This window comes from Chiloscyllium plagiosum, unplaced genomic scaffold (genome assembly GCF_037043375.1).
Source record: "Chiloscyllium plagiosum isolate Xiang-an unplaced genomic scaffold, Cpla_swu_hap1 HiC_scaffold_13, whole genome shotgun sequence".
NCBI classification, from domain to species: domain Eukaryota; kingdom Metazoa; phylum Chordata; class Chondrichthyes; order Orectolobiformes; family Hemiscylliidae; genus Chiloscyllium; species Chiloscyllium plagiosum.
Window position 1 is genome coordinate 3,661,634 of NW_028270151.1, and position 19,406 is coordinate 3,681,039.

Genomic DNA, 19,406 nt, shown 5'->3' on the forward strand with positions numbered 1-19,406 from the left:
GGAAAATGGGACTACATTAGGTTAGGATATCTGGTCGGCATGGACGAGTTGGAACAGCCATGGGGTCCAAATTTGCATCCCAGTACACCAACATCTTCATGCATAAGGTTGAGAAAGATTTCTTTGCAGCACAGGACCTCCAACCAATGCTATACATCAGATACATTAATGACATTTTCTTCCACTGGACTCATGGAGGAATCACTGAAACAACTACACAATATCAACAAGTTTCATCCCACCATCAGACTTAACGTGGACTACTTTTCAGAATCAGTCTCACTCTTGAACACATGCATCTGCATCAAGAATGGACACCTCAGAACCTCACTCTACCACAAGCTCACGGATAACCTCATGATGCTGCACTTCTCTAGCTCCACCCAAAACATGTTAAAGAAGCCATCCCCTATGGACAAGCCCTCCATATACACAGGATCTGCTCAGACAAGGAGGAACTCCAAGGACACCTGAAGATGCTGAAAGACACCCTCATAAGAATGGGATATGATGCTCAACTCATCGGTTGCCAGGTCCAACATCACACAGCGAAAAACTGCAACAATCTCCTTGAAAGACAGATACAGGACACAACCGATAAGGTATCTTTTATCACCCAGAGCAGAGAAACTATGTTCTTCACAGCCTTCAAAATGTCATCGACAACAACGAACATCTTGCCAAGATCATCCCTATGCCTCCACTTCTTGTCTTCAAACAACTGCCAAACCTTAAACAGACCTTTGTTTGCAGCAAACTACACAGCCTTCAGGACAACATCAACCACACAACCCTGCCACAGTAAACTCTACAAGACATGCCAAATCACTGACATGGATTTTACTATCATCACACATGGAAACACCAGCCACCACATACATGGCAGATACTGATGTGACTCTGCCATTGTTGTCTACCTCGTACACTGCAGGCAAGGATGCCCTGAGGCATGCTGTATTGGTGAGGTCAACAGATGAATGGACACCATGCAACAATTTCCTGACAAGAGTGAACCCTCCCAGTCAGGGAACACTTCAACAGACAAAGGCATTCAGCCTCTGATCTTTGGGTAAGTGTTCTCTAAGGTGGCCTTTGAGATACACAACAATGCAAAATCACCAAGCAAACACCGATCACCAAGTTCCAAACCCATGAAGACAACCTCAACCATGATTTTGGGTTCATGACACGCTATATGTGACCCCACCATGCTGTTGTGTATCTGTAAAATCTTCCCCACTGTCATGTTTTGACACCGTCACCTTGATAACTTACGATCTCGCTACCTTAACTAGTTTGAACAGTTTTGGATTACTTGTTACTTTGGTTAGACCCTTGGCATGCGACTCTTATTTCTAACATGTTATTCCAGCTATTTACTTTGTCTCTAGAACCATCTTTTTAAAAAATTTTTATAATTATCTCTCTGCCTTAATTAATCAGATTGTAGGTCATTCCTTCACTTGCTACTCAGCTGTTGACACTTTACTCACACTATCTGACACTTTTGATCGCCTGCAGAGACTTGTTATTCAGCCTGTCAACACTCCACTCACACCATTTGTATGATCTTTTACTCTCTCTGCCTATAAATTCTGTGCCTGTGTGCTTCTCTTCACTTTATCTGATGAAGGGGCAGTGCTCCTTGAGAAAGCTTGGGATTTCAAATAAACCTGCTGGACCATAACCTGGTGTCGTGTGACCTCTGACCTTGTTCACTTGTTAAGGAGGAGCATTTCGATGTAGTCAACTACATGTTGATTTAGTCATAATCTGAATTTTAAAAAAGAATGTAAATAACACAGTAAATTTTGGAAATAACAAAATGTCTTTATTTGCATTAGTCAGCTTATACATGCCAAAGGCAGTAGATGCTGTTTGCATTTTGATAATAAAATATTTCCTGATTTAATTTGCAGGGCTCTGTCACACCTGGATGGAAGGGAGATAAAGGAGAACGAGGGGACCCAGGGGCCCTGGTAGGAAATGATTTCCAGAAATAGATCTGAATATTTCAGGGGGAAAACATTCTGCACTTAGTAATCACTGTTCTCTTGCATATTTATTAATTACGTTGTTTAAGACTAGTGAAAAGGAAATGGTAACTGAAAGACGGATTTAGTGTCAGGATAGTTTTGGACTAAATTTTCATCCTATCGACAGGATATAAAACTGCTGTTACAGATCAGTTGTTGCAGGACATTTGTCTGGTTTTGATTTCTATTGAGATGAAAACCAGGGTTTCTGTCAAAGCGGCTCATTGATATAAGCTATAGTGTCAAGCATCTACTACATTCTATCTAAATAGGGAGCTACGTTTCAAGTATAATTAACTGAAGAAGCTGTGCTAGGTACGTTTGTATCTAAGTCGGCTCGGTAATTGGTGACATTTAAACTTTTCACTATACTCATTGAGTATCTGTGACAATAAAGGCTATTCTATTCTGGAAAATAATGGAGAGCAAGGAATGAATTAACAGTATTGTGCGTTTACCGTGACTTATAGATCATATAATAGTCAATGGTTTGAGTGGGTCTGAAGACTTTAGAGTTTCATACCAGAACATGGAGGGAATGAATGTTTGTGGATGTGGTGCCAATCAGGCAGGTAGCTTTGTCCTGGTTGGTGTCTCGCTTTCTGACTATTGTTGGAGCTGCACTCATCCAGGCAAATGGGGAATATTCCATCACCCTCCTGATTTGTGCCTTGCAGATAGTGGACAGTCTTTAGCGAGTCAGGAAGTGAGTTACTTGATGGAATATTCCCAGCCAATAACCTGCTCTTGTCACCGCTGTATGGTCCAATTCAGTTTCAATGGGAGCCTCCAGGCTGTTAATAGTGGGGTATTCAATGACAGCAATACCCCCCATTGAATGTCAAGGGATGATGGTTAGATTCTCTTTTATTTTATTGATTGATAGGATGTGAGTGTCACTGGTTCGGCCCATTATTTATTGCCCATTCCACATTACTGTAGGTCTGGAGTCACACGTAGGCCAGACCAGATAAGGCAGTTTCCCTCCCTGTAGGGCATTAGTGAACCAGATGGGATTTCCTTCACAATTGGCAATTGCTTCATGGTCATCATTAAACTCTTAATTCCAGATTATTATTGAATTAAAATTCTCCCATCTGTCATGGTGGGTTGCAAACTCAGGTCCCAGAACATCACTTGGGTCTCAAGGATTACGTGCCAAGTGGTTATACCACTAGGCCATCATCAATCCTTCACCAACACTCCCCCCCCCCCCTCCCATTTATCTCTCCACCCTGGAGGCTCCCTGCCTTCATTCCTGATGAAGGGCTTTTGTCCGAAACGTCGATTTTTCCTACTCCTTTAATGCTGCCTCACCAGCTGTGCTTTTCCAGCACCACTCTAATCTAGACTTTTGCCATCCTTCATCACTGACCTCTTGTTGGAGGTAGTCTTGCCTAGCATTTTGTGGCGTGAATGCCACTTGCAACTTTCCAGCCTGAGCCTGGACATTGTCCAGATCTTGTTGCAGTTGGACATGGACAGCTTCAGTATCTGAGGAGTCGTGAATGGTGCTGAACATTGTGCAATCACTGGCGAACATTCCCATTTTTGATGTTATGATGGAGGGAAAGTCATTGATGAAGCAGCTAAAGATAGTTGGGCCTAGGACACTACCCTGAGGAACTCCTGCAGAGATGTCCTGGAGCTGAGATGACTGACCTCCAACAACTACAACCATCTTCCTCTGTGCCAGGTATGCATATGAATAAAAACAAATGACTCCAACCATTGGAGAGTTTTCCACAATTCCAGTTGAGCAAGAGAATATTGATACCACTCTTGGTAAAATACAGCCTTTCTAGCCAGGGTTGTGACTCTCACTTTTCCTCTGGAATTCATTCTTTTTCCTGTTTGAACCGAGGCTGTATTGAGGTCAGGAACTGAGTGGACCTAGGCAACCCAAACTGGGTGTCATTGAGTAGGTTATTGCTGAGTGGGTCAATAAAATCTGGAGCAGGTCAAACAGCATCGGAGGAGCAGGCAAGTCGATGTTTTGGGTCAGGACCCTTCCTCAGAACTCGGGAGAGGGAAGGGAGCACAGAAATAAATGGAGGAAGGCAGGTGGGGCTAGGGGAAAGATGGGTGGGATGGTGGTAGGTGGATGCAGGTATGGGGTGATTGTGATTGGTCACTGGGAGGGGTGGAGCAGATAGGTGAGCAGAGAGATCAATAGGTTAGGTCAGGTCCAAGAAAAGTCTGGTTTCCATTGGAACCGTTCACTCTGCAACTCCCTCATCAGTTCCATACCTCCCACCAGCCTCTCATTCACACCCGGCACCTTTCCCTGCAACAGCAGGAACTGCAATGTCTGCCCTTACACTTCCCCTGTCACCTCCATCCAAGGCCCCAAACAATCATTCCAAATCCAGCAGAGATTCACCTGCGCTACTTTTAACCTGGTGTATTGCATTCATTGTTCCCAATGTTGTCTCCTGTACATCGGAGAGACCAAGTGCAGACTCAGGGACCAGTTTGCAAGCATCTGCTTTCTCTACGCTCCAATCAACACCACCTTCAGGTTATCAGCCATTTCAACTCCCCCCTCCCACACCATTGACAACACATCCATTCTGGGCCTCCTCCAATGTCAAAATGAGGCCACACCCAAACTGATGGAACAACACCTTATATTCCACCTTGGGAGCTTAAAGACCAATGGCCTCAACGTAGAGTTCACCAGCTTCAAAATCTCCCCAATCTCAGCTTCATCCCACATCCAGCCCTCCCGCTCCTTCTCGCCTCCTTGACCTGACCTATTTGTCCATTTTCCCAATCATCTATCCACTCCACCCTTCCCACTGACCAATCACAATGATTCCTACTCGCATCCATTTATCACCATCCCACCTACCTTGCCCCCAGCCCCACCCTCCTCCTTCTATTGATTTCTGAGCTGCTTTCCCCCTCCTCAATCCTGATGAAGAATCCTGACCTGATATGTCGACTTTTCTGCTCCTCCTATGCTGTCTGACTTGCTGTGTTTATCCAGCTCCCCATTTTATCGACTCTGACTTCCAAGCATCTGCAGTCCTTACTATCTCCAAATTGCTGAGCAAGTGCTGCTTGATAGCACTGTTAGTGATACCTTCCATCACTTTACTGATGATCGAGAGTAGACTGATGGGATGGGAATTGGTGGGGTTGGACTTGTCCTGCTTTTTGTGAACAGGAACCTATCTGGGCAATTACAATGATAATTGCTTATACTGCCCAAGGTGCAGCACTGAAAGCTGAAGCGTGCCGTAAATGGAACAGAGATGTGGAATGAGGGTTCTTGAAGGCAGTCACAGGCTAATGTCTGTGGATGTAGGGAACATGGAGTGTGCCCTGAGATAGAACAGTGCAGCACAGTACAGGCCCTTCAGCCCTCAATGTTGTGCTGGCCTTTTATCCTACTCTAAGGTCAGACTAACCCACATACCCTTCATTTTACTATCATCCATGTGCTTATCCAAGAGTCGCTTAAATGTCCCTTATGTATCTGACTCTACTACCACCGCTGGCAGTGCATTCCACACATCCATCGCTCTGTGTAAAGAACCTACCTCTGACATCTCCCCGAAACCTTCCTCCAATCACCTTAAAATTATGTTCCTTTGTGATAGATATTTCAGTCATGGGAAAAGAGTGGAGTGTGAGCTGGTGGGGGGTGTGGACTTGGCGAGGGAGTCACTGAAGGAATGATCTCTCCGGAATGCTGATAGGGGTGGGCATGGAAATATATCTCTGGTGGTTGGGTTGTTTGTAGAGGGCAGAAGTGGCAGAGAATGATGTGATGTACGCGCAGGTTAGTGGGGTGGAAGGTGAGATCCGGGGGGGTGTCTGTCCTTGTTGCATTGCGAGGAGTGGGGTTCAAGGGCGGTTGTGCGGGAAGTGGAGGAGATGCGCTGGAGGGCATCATCAACCAAGTGGGAGGGGAAATTGCGATCTTGGAAGAAGGATGCCATTTGGGATTTTCTAAGGTGGACTTGGTCATCCTGGGAACAGATGCGGCGGAAGGGGAGAATTGAGAAAAGTTGAGAATTGCAAAGCTTTCGCCCACACTACTCCCCTCACCTCCGTCCAAGGACCCAAAGGATCCTTCCACATCCGACAGAAATTTGCCTGTACCTCCACCAATGGCGTTTACTGTATCCGGTGCACCCGACGTGGTTTCCTCTACATTGGGGAGACAGGACGCCAACTTGCGGATCATTTCAGAGAACATTTCTGGGATAGACGTAGCAACCAACCCCATCGCCCCGTGGTTGAACACTTCAACTCCCCCTCCCATTCCACCAAGGACATCCAGGTCCTGGGCCTCCTCCATCACCAAACCCTAACCACCCAACCCCTGGAGGAAGAACACCTCACCTTCTGCCTTGGGACCCTGCAACCACACGGGATCAATGTGGATTTCAATAGCTTCCTCCTTTCCCCTCTCTCCACATTATCCCAGTCCCAAGTCTCCAATTCGTCACTGCCCTCCTGAGCTGTCCCATCACTTTTCCCATCTATCCGCTCCACTCTCCTCTCTGACCTATCACCTTCTCCCTCACCTTCATCGAACTATCGCTTTCCAGCTACCTTCCCTCCAGCCCCACAATCCCCTCTCTCATTTATCTCTCAGCAGCCCGGCTCCCAAGCCTCATTCCTAATGAAGGGCTTATGCCCGAAACGTCAATGTTCCTGTTTCTCAGATGCTGTCTTACCTGCTGTGCTTTTCCAGCACCACATTCTCGACTCTGATCTCCAGCATCTGCAGTCCTCACTTCTCAGACCAGTTCTGCATCCTGTTATTGTCTTGTTGCAACCTACAACTGCCCTCCACACTAACAACAACTCCATCAACCTTTGTGTCTTTGGTAAACTTACTAACCTATTCTTCCGCTTCCTGATCCAAGTCATTTACAAAAATCAGAAGGAGCAGAGGACTCAGAGCCAACCACTGGTCATCGAGCTCCAGGCTGAATACTTTCTGTCTACCACCACCCTCTGTCTTTAATGGGCCAGCCAATTCTGTACCAGACGGCCAAATTTCCTAGTATCCTATGCCTCCTTACTTTCTGAAAAAGCCCACCATTGGGGTACCTTATCAAATGCTTTGCTAAAATCCATGTACACCACACCCGTTGTTCTAACTTCACCAACATGTTTTGTCACATCCTCAAAGAATTCAATCAGATTTGTGAGGCATGACCTGCCCCTCACAAAGCCATATTGACTATTTCTAATCAAACTATGATTTTCCAAGTAGTCATGAACCCTGTCTCTCAGAATCCTCTCCAATACTGGTGCCTGTTGTCCAACACGGAGGTTGTTTGGATCTGAATCCGTCAGTTCCTTGTTGAGTTTTCCCAATGTCAACTTTGTTTGATTCATTTGGTTAGATGGAAGACGGAATATTAATGAGGTGAGTTGTGCTGTTCACAAAGCGTTCAACAATTGGATAAAAAATTGCCTTGATGGTAGGAGATAGAGGATGGTGGAAGAGGATTGTTTTTCAGACAGGAGGTCTGTGACCAGCAGTGTTCCACAAGGACTGGTGCTGGGTCCACAGTTGTTTGTCATTTACAGTATATAAACAATTTCGATGAGAATATGGGGAGCTTGGTTAGTAAGTTTGTGGATGACACCAAAATTGGTGGCATAGTAGACAGCAAGGAAGGTTATCTAAATTTACAAAGGAATCTTGATCAATTGGGCCAATTGGCTGACTAGTGGCAGATGGAGTTTAATTTAATTGAATGCGAGGTGTTGCATTTTGGTAAGACAAACCAGGGCATCACTTACAAAATGAATGGTAGGGCCATGGGGAGTGCTGTAAAAGAGGGCAAAGATAAGGTGAATAGCACTGGTCTTTTCCCGCGGGTTAACGTGTTCAAAACTAAGGGGCATAATTTTTAAGGTGAGAGGAGAAAGATTTGAAGGAGAAAGGTCTGAAGGTTGATAAGTCCCCGGGTCCTGATGGTCTACATCCCAGGGTACTGAAGGAGGTGGCTCGAGAAATCGTGGATGTGTTGGTGATTATTTTCCAGAGTTCGATAGATTCAGGATCAGTTCCTGCAGATTGGAGGGTGGCTAATGTTGTACCACTTTTTAAGAAAGGTGGGAGAGAGAAAACAGGAAATTATAGACCAGTTAGTCTGACCTCAGTGGTGGGAAAGATGCTGGAGACTATTATAAAGGATGAAATTACGACACATCTGGATAGTAGTAACAGGATAGGTCAGAGTCAGCTTGACTAATCTTCTGGAATTCTTTGAGGATGTAACTCTGAAAATGGATGAGGGACATCCAGTAGATGTAGTGTACCTGGACTTTCAGAAAGCTTTTGATAAAGTCCCACATAGGAGGTTAGTGAGTAAAATTAGGGCGCGTGGTAATGGGGGCAAAGTACTAACTTGGATTGAAAGTTGGTTGGCTGACAGGAAACAAAGAGTAGTGATAAAGGCTCCATTTCGGAATGGCAGGCAGTGGCCAGTGGGGTACCGTAGGGATCAGTACTGGGACCACAGCTTTTTACAATATATGTTAATGATATAGAAGATGGTATTAGCAATAACATTAACAAATTTGCTGATGATACTAAGCTGGGTGGCAGGGTGAAATGTGATGAGGATGTTAGGAGATTACAGGGTGACCTGGACAAGTTAGGTGAGTGGACAGATGCATGGCAGATGCAGTTTAATGTGGATAAATGTTTGGTTATCCACTTTGGCGGCAAGAACAGGAAGGCAGATTACTACCTAAATGGAATCAATTTAGGTCAAGAGGCAGTACAGAGAGATCTGGGTGTTCTTGTACACCAGTCCCTCTCTCACACACTCCCTCTCTCCCCCCTCTCTCACCTCTCTCATTACCCCCTCTCTCTCACCCCTCTCTCTCACATCCCCCCTCTCTCTCACTGAGTACAGTGAAAAGTTCATACGTCACATCTTACAGCACCATCTTAGGTACAAAGGTACCTAGGTATAGCTTCTTTAGTTACAAGATCTCAGAAAATAGAGAAATAAAAAGTCCAGCATTGTAGAAATAGAAGTTCAGAACATTGGTCTTCCAACACAGACTACGATGGCACCTAGCAACCAGTCCACACTGAGCCTTAGCTCCAAACTGTGCTGGGCTTCACCTTGAGGCTCACGAGGCTGGGAGATTGCTTTTAAATTCCCTTGAGACCACGCTGAGGCTATGTCAGGCCAAAGACCACCACATACTGCCACATGGCCAAAGACTACCACATGGAAGACTGCCATGCTAGGCTGAGAGGGCGCCATGCTAGGAGGCCACCACACCATCCTGGGATACCACCATGACAACAGTGAGGCTGTCACAGGGGGCTGCTACGCCAGGTCAAGAGGTCCCCTCGTCCTGTCTGTGCTGAGTCCACGAGTCGATGGACGGTGGGAGTTGTCACAGGCCGGGCTACTCAACTTTAGAGAAAATACCTTTGCTATTCACCTTATCTATGCCCCTCGCAATTTTATAAACCTCTATAAGGTCACCCCACGACATGCTATGCTCCAGTGAAAAAAATTCCCAGCTTATCCAGACTCTCCTTATTACTCAACCCTAAGAGCACACCACTCGGGAAAAGCACAAACGATGGCGCGAGTTGCTCCTAACATCAAAATGGGCCTCACCACAACTGTCCCTTGTTTCTGTTGTACATCTCACCAGAACCCATTTCCCAGACCTATGTAAGATTTTGCCCAGACTCTCCATAGGTATTTTAGGGGAAAGAAAAGAATTAACAAGGTGAGAGCTGAACTTACAGAAAGCCAGTGAAAGGTGAAATAAACACTTATCATGCATCAGCTTCACCAGAAGCTGCAATGAACATTCAGTAACAGCAATAAATGGGGAAATAGAGGGAAAGGAAGAATTTAGGATAATTACTTTTTGCACCAGAATTTATTGTTGGTGATAGATTTAAACCGAGTTTATCTCTGTAACTAATAATCTACATGTGCTCCTTTTTATTTATTTTCTCGTTGAAGACATTTTTATCGAGTTGTGAATTGACTTGATTAATGTTTCTATTCTTTTTAGGGGAAACCAGGTAAAGATGGGAATCCTGGAATCCCGGGGATCCAGGTTGGTCTGACATATATTAATAATAAAACCCAGTCATTTGTCAACTCAGCTATTTGCATAAGGTTTTTGATTTTCTAATTGTTTTCAATTGAGAAAACCACTCCTTGATAAAAAATGATTTAATTATTAATATTATTCAAGTGACTAATTGGGTAACTGATATGAAGTGTCTGAAATTTAGACTTCTATTTCAAAACTGCAGCAGAATACTGCCACAAGGAAGTGACCTGTTGTCAGCTGTCACATGTGTTTTCTGTTATCTCAGGGATTGAAAGGTGATCCAGGTTTTTTGGGATTTCCAGGAAGAAACGGAGCACCAGTAAGTTTCTTTGCATTCTATTAACCAATACAGTTAAGTTTCATAACAATCATGCAAAGCTATATATATTTAATGAGTTAACATGCAAAATTATTATTTTAATCTAGGGAATTAAAGGGGAAGTTGGCTGTCAAGGACCGCCTGGTCCAGTGAGTAATAACCTGCATTTAAAAACTTTCCTCTACCATGTATTACTTTAAGGTTTAGTTTCAAGATCGATATTTTCATCTCTCTCTCTTAATCACCACCTCATCACCACCTGGAAACAAAAGGGATTCGAGTTTTTACTGACAGTATGGAGCCACATGCCATATCCTAGCAACAGAAATAGGCCATTCAGCCCCTCAAGTCTGTTCTGACATTCAATTAGATTATGACTGATCTGTGACTAAGAACAAAGAAAATTTACAACTCAGGAACAGGCCCTTTGGCCCTCCAAGCCTGTGCCGATCCAAATCCACTGTCTAAACCTATCGCCCAATTCCTAAGGATCTGTATCCCTCTGCTCCCCACCTACTCATGTATCTGTCCAGATGCACCTTAAATGAATCTACCGTGCCTGCCTCTACTACCTCTGCTGGCAACGTGTTCCAAATGCCCACCACTGTCTGTGTAAAGTAAGACTAAAGTAAGACTAATTCCTTTTACCTGCCTCTAGCCTATATCTCTTAATAGCTTTGCCAAACAAAAAATTATCTATCTCAGGTATTAAAATAACTGATCCAGCATTCATTGTTGTTTGTGGAAGAGAGTTCCAAATCTCTCCCACTATTTGTGTATAGAAGTGCTTCCTAACATCCCTCCTGAACTAGTTCTCAAAGTTTGCTCCCTGGTTCTAGAATCCCCAACTAGTTTATCTTTATCTACCCTGCCTTTTCCCATGCAAATAAGAACTTCAAATCTTCAAGTAAGACTTGATTCTGGTGAGAACTGTTTCAACATAAACACTTCACCTCTCAATTTCATAGAACATAGAACATTACAGCGCAGTACAGGCCCTTTGGCCCGCGATTTTGCACCGAAATGTCATACCAATCTGAAGCCCATCTAACCTACACTATTCCACGTATGTCCATATGCCTGTCCAATGACGACTTAAATGTACATAAAAGTTGGAGAATCTACTACCGTTGCAGGCAAAGCATTCCATAGCCTTACTCCTCTCTGAGTAAAGAAACTACCTCTGACATCTGTCCTATATCTATCACCCCTCAACTTAAAGCTGTTTCACCTCGTGCTCGCTGTCACCATACTTGGAAAAAGGCTCGCCCTGTCCACCCTATCTAACCCTCTGATTATCTTATGTGTCTTATATTTCCTATTTACCTTGATTCTGAATTGTGTTTTGGTGAAATCCTGTCAAGTTTTACAAAGCACATGAATTTACCGGAGCAAGGTCAGCCTCTGGGCTGCCCAGTTTCAGATATTTTGGTGGGCCTCCTGTGGGATTGACATCTCTGCCATGGACCTTGACAGGAGGGGGAACTCAGTGACAGGCCCCTGACTCCTCTCTATAACCACATACAAGAGGAGACTGCCCACGGGACGGGCTGACCAATTACAAAGAAATTCCAGAAAGATCAGTTCAATTTTCAAGTTTTACGATTCCCTCCTCCACTTGTCACAGAAATAGACAGCCATTTCCAGTTATCAGCATTGGCACAGCATAAATCTTTGGATGTATGTTATATGGTATCTACCAATCTGCCTGTTGCATTTCAAATACTTCCACTAAAAGCAGAGTCATTAGGGACATTTAAGCGCCTACTGGGCATGCGCATGGACAGCAGTGAATTGAGGGGAGTGTAGGTTAGGTTATTTTATTTTACATTAGGATAAATCCTCGGCACAAAATTGTAGGCTGAAGGGCATGTTCTGTGCTGTACTTTTCTATGTTCTATTCAGCTAACAATTTTTCCATTTCCTATCAGTTCGGGAAGCAATTCCAGGAGCTCTCATCGCACTTTCTCTAGACAGTTATTAGAGAGTTTTTGATAGACAAGGGAGAGCTTATTGCTGGGGTAGACAGGAAAATGGACTTGAGACTACAACCAGATCAGCCTGATCGTTTTGAATGGTGGAACAGATTCAAAGGGCTAGGCAGCCTGCTCTTGTATACACTCTTGCTCCTCTTTTGGGGAGGCTATGGCCCTGTGGCATTTTTGCTCAACCAAGAATGCAGAAACTCAGCTCATGATTTGAGGACCCAGGTTCTAATCCAACCACAGCAGATGGCGGAATTTGAATACAATTTTAAAAACCCTGGAATTAAAAATCTACTAATGACTGTGAAACCAATGTTAATGGTTGGGAACACCTGGTTCACGAATGTTCTTCAGGGTAGGAAACTGCCATCCTTACCTGGTCTGGCCTGTGTTTGACTCCAGACCCACAGCAATGTGGTTGACTCTCAACTGTCTTTGGAAATGCTTTGGTAAGCCACTCAGTTTAAGGGCAGCTAGGGACGGGTAATAAATACTGGTCAGCCAGTAACATCCCAATTCCTTGAATGAGTAAAAACAAAACCATGACTTATGGTTTTGAGGAGCAAGTAGAGTAGCTCCTGAGAAAATTATTTCTGTTGTCCACTGAAATTATCCCAAAGAGATTGACTAGTTCCAAGGGAAACCCTGGTCATTAAATGCAACAGAATCCTACTGTAGAATCTGATTCCGAGAGCCCAGCATTGCCTTTGTGTCTTTTGGCAGGAAGTTGAAGGAGATGATTCCTGTGACAAAGGAGAACGTGGCGATTCAGGTGCTACAGGACCCAAAGGACGACCAGGATTACAAGGTTACGACAAATTTCCTCTACATCAATGACTTAAAGTTCTGGTTTATCACCTACGCACAATATATAGGTTAATTAACTCTTTAATTGAAGGAAAGATATACTGGCATCTGGCATTCACTAGGTCAATGCTAGATATGGAGGAACTGTCTTATGAGAACATGTTGAGTAGATTGGGCCTGTACTCAGTGGAGTTTAGAAGAATGAAACATGCAAGACTTTGACAGAGCTTGACAGGGTAGATGCAGCAAGATCGGTTTTCCTTGTGAGAGCGCGTCAGATATAATCTCAGAATAAGGGCTCTCTCATAAGGCAGAATTTTATTTTTCAGAGAATACTGAATCTGCAGAGTGCTGTTGAGGCTAGATCATTCAGTACATTCAAGCCTGAGATAGACAGATTTTTAATCAATAAGGGAAAAAAGGATTACGGGGAAAAAGCAGGAAAGTGGAGTTGAGGATTATCAGATCAGCCATGACAATGGAGCAGACTCAATGGGCTGAATGGCCTACTTCTGCTCCTATGCCTTTGTGGATTACTGTAGGCTGTTATGGAATGGGAGAAAAAACAGCTATTTCTTTTCTCAAGGAAGAACATAAAGAACGAGGAGCAGGAGTAGGAAATTCATCCCCTTGAGCGTTCTGGGCCATTTAATACAATCCTGGCTAATCTCACCTCAGCCTCAACTCCACTTTCCTGCCTGCTCTCCATGACTCTTCAACCCATTGCTCATTAAAAATCTATGTCCTCCTTAAATTTACCCAATGTCCCAGCATCCACCAAACTCTGAGACAGTGTCTTCCACAGATTCACAGCCCTTTCAGAGAAGTAATTGTTCCTTAACTCTGTTTAAATTCTGTTACCCCCTTATCCTAAAAGTATACCACTTGCTTTGTTTTCAATTATCTATACATGACTGGTCATCCTCTCTGACTCAGTGACTCAAAGTTCTAGCTTATCACCTGCACTCAATATATAGGTCAATCAATCCTTTAATCTAAGGATTCAGCAGCAATCCATTGCTTTCCAGGGCTTATGATTAGCCATTACGTTTCCCTGCTTTATATCTGACTAAATTAACACTTAGAGTCATAGAGATGTACAGCACGGAAACAGACCCTTCAGTCCAACCCGTCCATGCTGACCAGATATCCCAACTTAATCTAATCCCATTTACCAGCACTTGGCCCATACCCCTCCGAACCCTTCCTATTCATATACCCATCAAGATGCTTTTTAAATGTTGCATTTGTACCAGCCTCCACCACTTCCTCTGGCAGCTCATTCTGTACACATACCACCTTCTGCATGGAAAAGTTGCGCCTAAGGTCCCTTTTATATCTTTCCTCTCTCACCTTAAACTATGCCCTCTAGTTCTGGACTCCCCGACCCCAGGGAAAAGACTTTGTCTATTTATCCTTGTCTATGTCCCTCATAATTTTGTAATCCTCTATAAGGTCACCCCATCAGCCTCCAACGCTCCAGGGAAAACAGCCCCAGCCTATTCAGCCTCTCCCTAGAGTTCAAATCCTCCAACCCTGGCAACATCCTTGTAAATCTTTTCTGAACCTTTTCAGGTTTCACAACATCTTTTCAATAGGAAGGAGACCAGAATTACACACAATATTCCAATAGTGGCCGAACCAATGTCCTGTACAGCCGCAACATGACCTCCCAACTCCTGTATTCAATACTCTGACCAATAAAGGAAAGCATACCAAATGCCTTCTTCACTATCCTATCTACCTGCAACTCCACTTTCAAGGAGCTATGAACCTGCACTCCAAGGTCTCTTTGTTCAGCAACACTCCCAAGGACCTTACCATTAAGTATTTAAGTCCTGCTCTGATTTGCTATGACCCTACTTCTGACTCCTGCTATGCCTTATTGTGTTTTCCTTGATGAAATGTCACCAAGTTAAGCCTTTGTTTTTCTAACAGCTATCTTTGTCTCCCTGCATCCTGGATTGGACATCCAGGTTACTTGCCCCAGAGCCAGCAAACTTGGTTTTGAATATTCTGACCAGTCTCTGGAGATGGAAGTTTCTCCTCCCTGAGGTGGTGAGGGCACTGATGAGAAATGTGCAAAAATACAAAGGGAATTAAACAAAAATCAGAATCTGTAAGACCAAAAAGTGTTGGTGATTTTCTCCTCCAGCCTTAAATGTTAAAACTGAAGTCATTGGTTTTGTGCTAAGAAAGCAATGTGAAGTAAACAGAGGCTGTTTGCACTTGAGCAGTGGCTACCTTATTTCCATGCATTTGCATTCCAAGAGAGCCTAACTTACCTTCTTTATATGTCACTTCCAATGCTTCTCTCCTTCTCGATCAGGGCATGGTTAGGAACATGGGACTGGGATATCATAGCAATTACAGAAACGTGGCTCAGGGATGGGCAGGACTGGCAGCTTAATGTTCCAGGATACAAATGCTACAGGAAGGATAGAAAGAGAGGCAAGAGAGGAGGGGGAGTGGTGTTCTTGATAAGAGATAACATTATAGCTGTGCTGAGGGAGGATATTCCCGGAAATACATCCAGGGAAGTTATTTGGGTGGAACTGAGAAATAAGAAAGGGATGATCACCTTATTGGGATTTATTATAAACCCCCTAATAGTCAAAGGAAATTGAGAAACAAACTTGTAAGGAGATCTCAGCTATCTGTAAGAATAATAGGGTAGTTATGGTAGGGGATTTTAACTTGCCACACATCAACTGGGACTGCAATAGTGTTAAAGGTTTAGATGGAGAGGAATTTCTTAAGTGCGTTCAAGACAATTTCCTGATTCAGTATATGGATGTACCTACTAGAGAAGGTGCAAAACTTGACCTACCCTTGGGAAATAAGGCAGGGCAGGTGACTGAGGTGTCAGTGGGGGAGCACTTTGGGGTCAGTGACCATAATTCTATTCATTTTAAAATAGTGATGGAAAAGGATAGACCAGATCTAAAAGTTGAAGTTCTAAATTGGAGAAAGGCCAATTTTGACGGTATTAGGCAAGAACTTTCGAAAGCTGATTGGAGGCAGATGTTCGGATGTAAAGGGACGGATAAAAAATGGGAAGCCTTCAGAAATGAGATAACAAGAATCCAGAGAAAGTATATTCCTGTCAGGGTGAAAGGGAAGGCTAGTAGGTATAGGGAATGCTGGATGACTAAAGAAATTGAGGGTTTGGTTTAGAAAAAGAAGGAAGCATATGTAAGGTATAGACAGAATAAATCGAGTGAATCCTTAGAAGAATATAAAGAAAGTAGGAGTATACTTAAGAGGGAAATCAGGAGGGCAAAAAGGGGACATGAGATAGCTTTGGACAATAGAATTAAGGTGAATCCAAAGGGTTTTTACAAATATATTAAGGACAAAAGGGTAACTAGGGAGAGAATAGGGCCCCTCAAAGATCAGCAAGGTGGCCTTTGTGTGGAGCCACAGAAAATGGGAGAGATACTAAATGAATATTTTGCATTAATATTTACTGTGGAAAAGGATATGGAAGATATAGACTGTAGGGAAATAGATGGTGACATCTTGCAAAATGTCCAGATTGCAGAGGAGGAAGTGCTGGATGTCTTGAAACAGTTAAAGGTGGATAAATCCCCAGGACATGATCAGGTGTACCCGAGAACTCTGTGGGAAGCTAGAGAAGTGATTGCTGGGCCTTTTGCTGAGATATTTGTATCATCAATAGTCACAGGTGAGGTGCTGGAAGACTGGAGGTTGGCAAAAGTGGTGCCACTGTTTAAGAAGGGCGGTAAAGACAAGCCAGGGAACTATAGACCGGTAAGCCTGACATCAGTGGTGGGCAAGTTGTTGGAGGGAATCCTGAGGGACAGGATGTACATGTATTTGGAAAGGCAAGGACTGATTCGAGATAGTCAACATGGCTTTGTGCGTGGGAAATCACGTCTCACAAACTTGATTGAGGTTTTTGAAGAAGTAACAAAGAGGATTGATGAGGCCAGAGCAGTAGATGTGATCTGTATGGACTTCAGTAAGGCTTTCAACAAGGTTCCCCATAGGAGACTGATTAGCGAGGTTCGATCTCATGGAATACAGGGAGAACTAGCCATTTGGATACAGAACTGGCTCAAAGGTAGAAGACAGAGGGTGGTGGTGGAGGGTTGTTTTTCAGACTGGAGGCCTGTGACCAGTGGAGTGCCACAAGGATCGGTGCTGGGCCCTCTACTTTTTGTCATGTACATAAATGATTTGGATGCAAGCATAAGAGGTACAGTTAGTAAGTTTGCAGATGACACCAAAATTGGAGGTGTAGTGGATTGCGAAGAGGGTTACTTCAGATTACAACAGGATCTGGACCAGATGGGCCAATGGGCTGAGAAGTGGCAGATGGAGTTTAATTCAGATAAATACGAGGTGCTGCATTTTGGGAAAGCAAATCTTAGCAGGACTTATACACTTAATGGTAAGGTCCTAGGGAGTGTTGCTGAACAAAGAGACCTTGGAGTGCTGATTCATAGCTCCTTGAAAGTGGAGTCGCAGGTAGATAGGAGAGTGAAAAAGGCGTTTAGTATGCTTTCCTTTATTGGTCAGAGTATTGAATACAGGAGTTGGAAGGTCATGTTGCGGCTGTACAGGACATTGGTTAGGCCACTGTTGAAATATTGCGTGCAATTCTAGTCTCCTTCCTATCGGAAAGATGTTGTGAAACTTGAAAGGGTTCAGAAAAGATTTACAAGGATGTTGCCAGGGTTGGAGGATTTGAGCTATAGGGAGAGGCTGAACAGGCTGGGACTGTTTTCCCCGGAGCGTTGGAGGCTGATGGGGTGACCTTATAGAGGATTACAAAATTATGAGGGGCATGGATAGGGTAAATAGACAAAGTCTTTTCCCTGGGGTCTAGAGGGCACAGGTTTGGGGTGAGAGGGGAAAGATATAAAAGAGACCTAAGGGGCAACTTTTTCACGCAGAGGTTGATACGTGTTTGGGATGAGCTGCCAGAGGAAGTGGTGGAGGCTGGTACAATTGCAACATTTAAGAGGTATTTGGATGGGTATATGAATAGGAAGGGTTTGGAGGGATATGGGCCGGGTGCTGGCAGGTGGAACTAGATTGAGTTGGGATATCTGGTCGGCATGGACGAGTTGGACCGAAGGGTCTGTTTCTGTGCTGTACATCTCTATGATTCTATGACTCGAATAAACCAGGCAACACGAAATCTCGACCTGCATGTCAGAGAAGCTGCTGACTGCAGCTTGCTGAATTCTTGTCCAGTCAATCATTCTACTGCTTCTTCATAATGTCTCAGTATGCTTCATAGCCACCATCCTCCTTGACTCTCTGTCCACGTCTGTCAGCAATGGCAAACCACCAGCCCCGCCAAGTTATCCAGTCTGATCTCGGACCAGTTCACACAGTATCTCAATATTTTGCTTGAGAATTCAGAGATATCAGTGACTTGCATTGCTACTGCCAGATTGCTTTGTATGCATGAGCACACACTCATCTCATGAATCTGCACGGATGCATCTTAGATTGCTTTGTTAGCACTCACTCAGTTTGCACTTACTTGGAGATAAAGCATAAAACACTACAGTGCAGTAGAGGCCCTTCAGCCGTCGATATTGTACCAACCTGTGGAACTAATCTGAAGCCTATCAATTGAACACTATTCCATTTTCATCCATATGTCTATCCAATGACCTTTTCAGTGCCCTTAAAGTTGGCAAGTCTACTACTGTTGCAGGCAGGGTGTTCCACAACCCTACCACTCTCTGACTAAAGAAACTGCCTCTGACATCTGTCCTATATCTATCACTCCTAAATTTAAAGCTATGTTCCCTCATGCTAGCCATCACCATCCAGGGAAAAAGGTTCTCACTGTCCACCCTATCTAATCCTCTAATTATCTTAATTATCAGCCTCATATTGCTTTTTTAGCACACACCCAATGATTTCAGTATTAACTTAAAGTCTGTCAGTCATTGTGCAGCTTGGATTGCTTTTTAGCACAGAGGGAGAGGAGGCAGCTTGTCACAGTGGGGAGCACTGAATGGTAAAGGGGCTGGACATGTTGCTGGACAGCATTGGGCTACATGAACATCCCATTCACAGCAAAGACACTGCATGTACTTCAAGCAAATGGCCATGAGTGAAAGTCAAAGGGAAGCACTCCTTAATAGGCTGATGGTGGTACTGACACAGTCAGTCAGAACACTTCTCTTATTC

The 19,406-nt window shown here is 44.0% G+C and overlaps 1 protein-coding gene across 1 annotated transcript in view; it reads left to right on the forward strand.

Moving 5' to 3' along the window:
- LOC122556243 (uncharacterized) overlaps positions 1–19,406 on the forward strand; it is a 288,957-nt gene that overhangs the window by 118,288 nt on the left and 151,263 nt on the right. Inside the window, exons 15-19 of the mRNA XM_043702860.2 lie at positions 1,920–1,979; positions 10,071–10,115; positions 10,381–10,434; positions 10,542–10,583; positions 13,143–13,227. Coding sequence (XP_043558795.2) covers positions 1,920–1,979; positions 10,071–10,115; positions 10,381–10,434; positions 10,542–10,583; positions 13,143–13,227 — 286 coding nt within the window. The remainder of the gene's footprint in view (positions 1–1,919; positions 1,980–10,070; positions 10,116–10,380; positions 10,435–10,541; positions 10,584–13,142; positions 13,228–19,406) is intronic.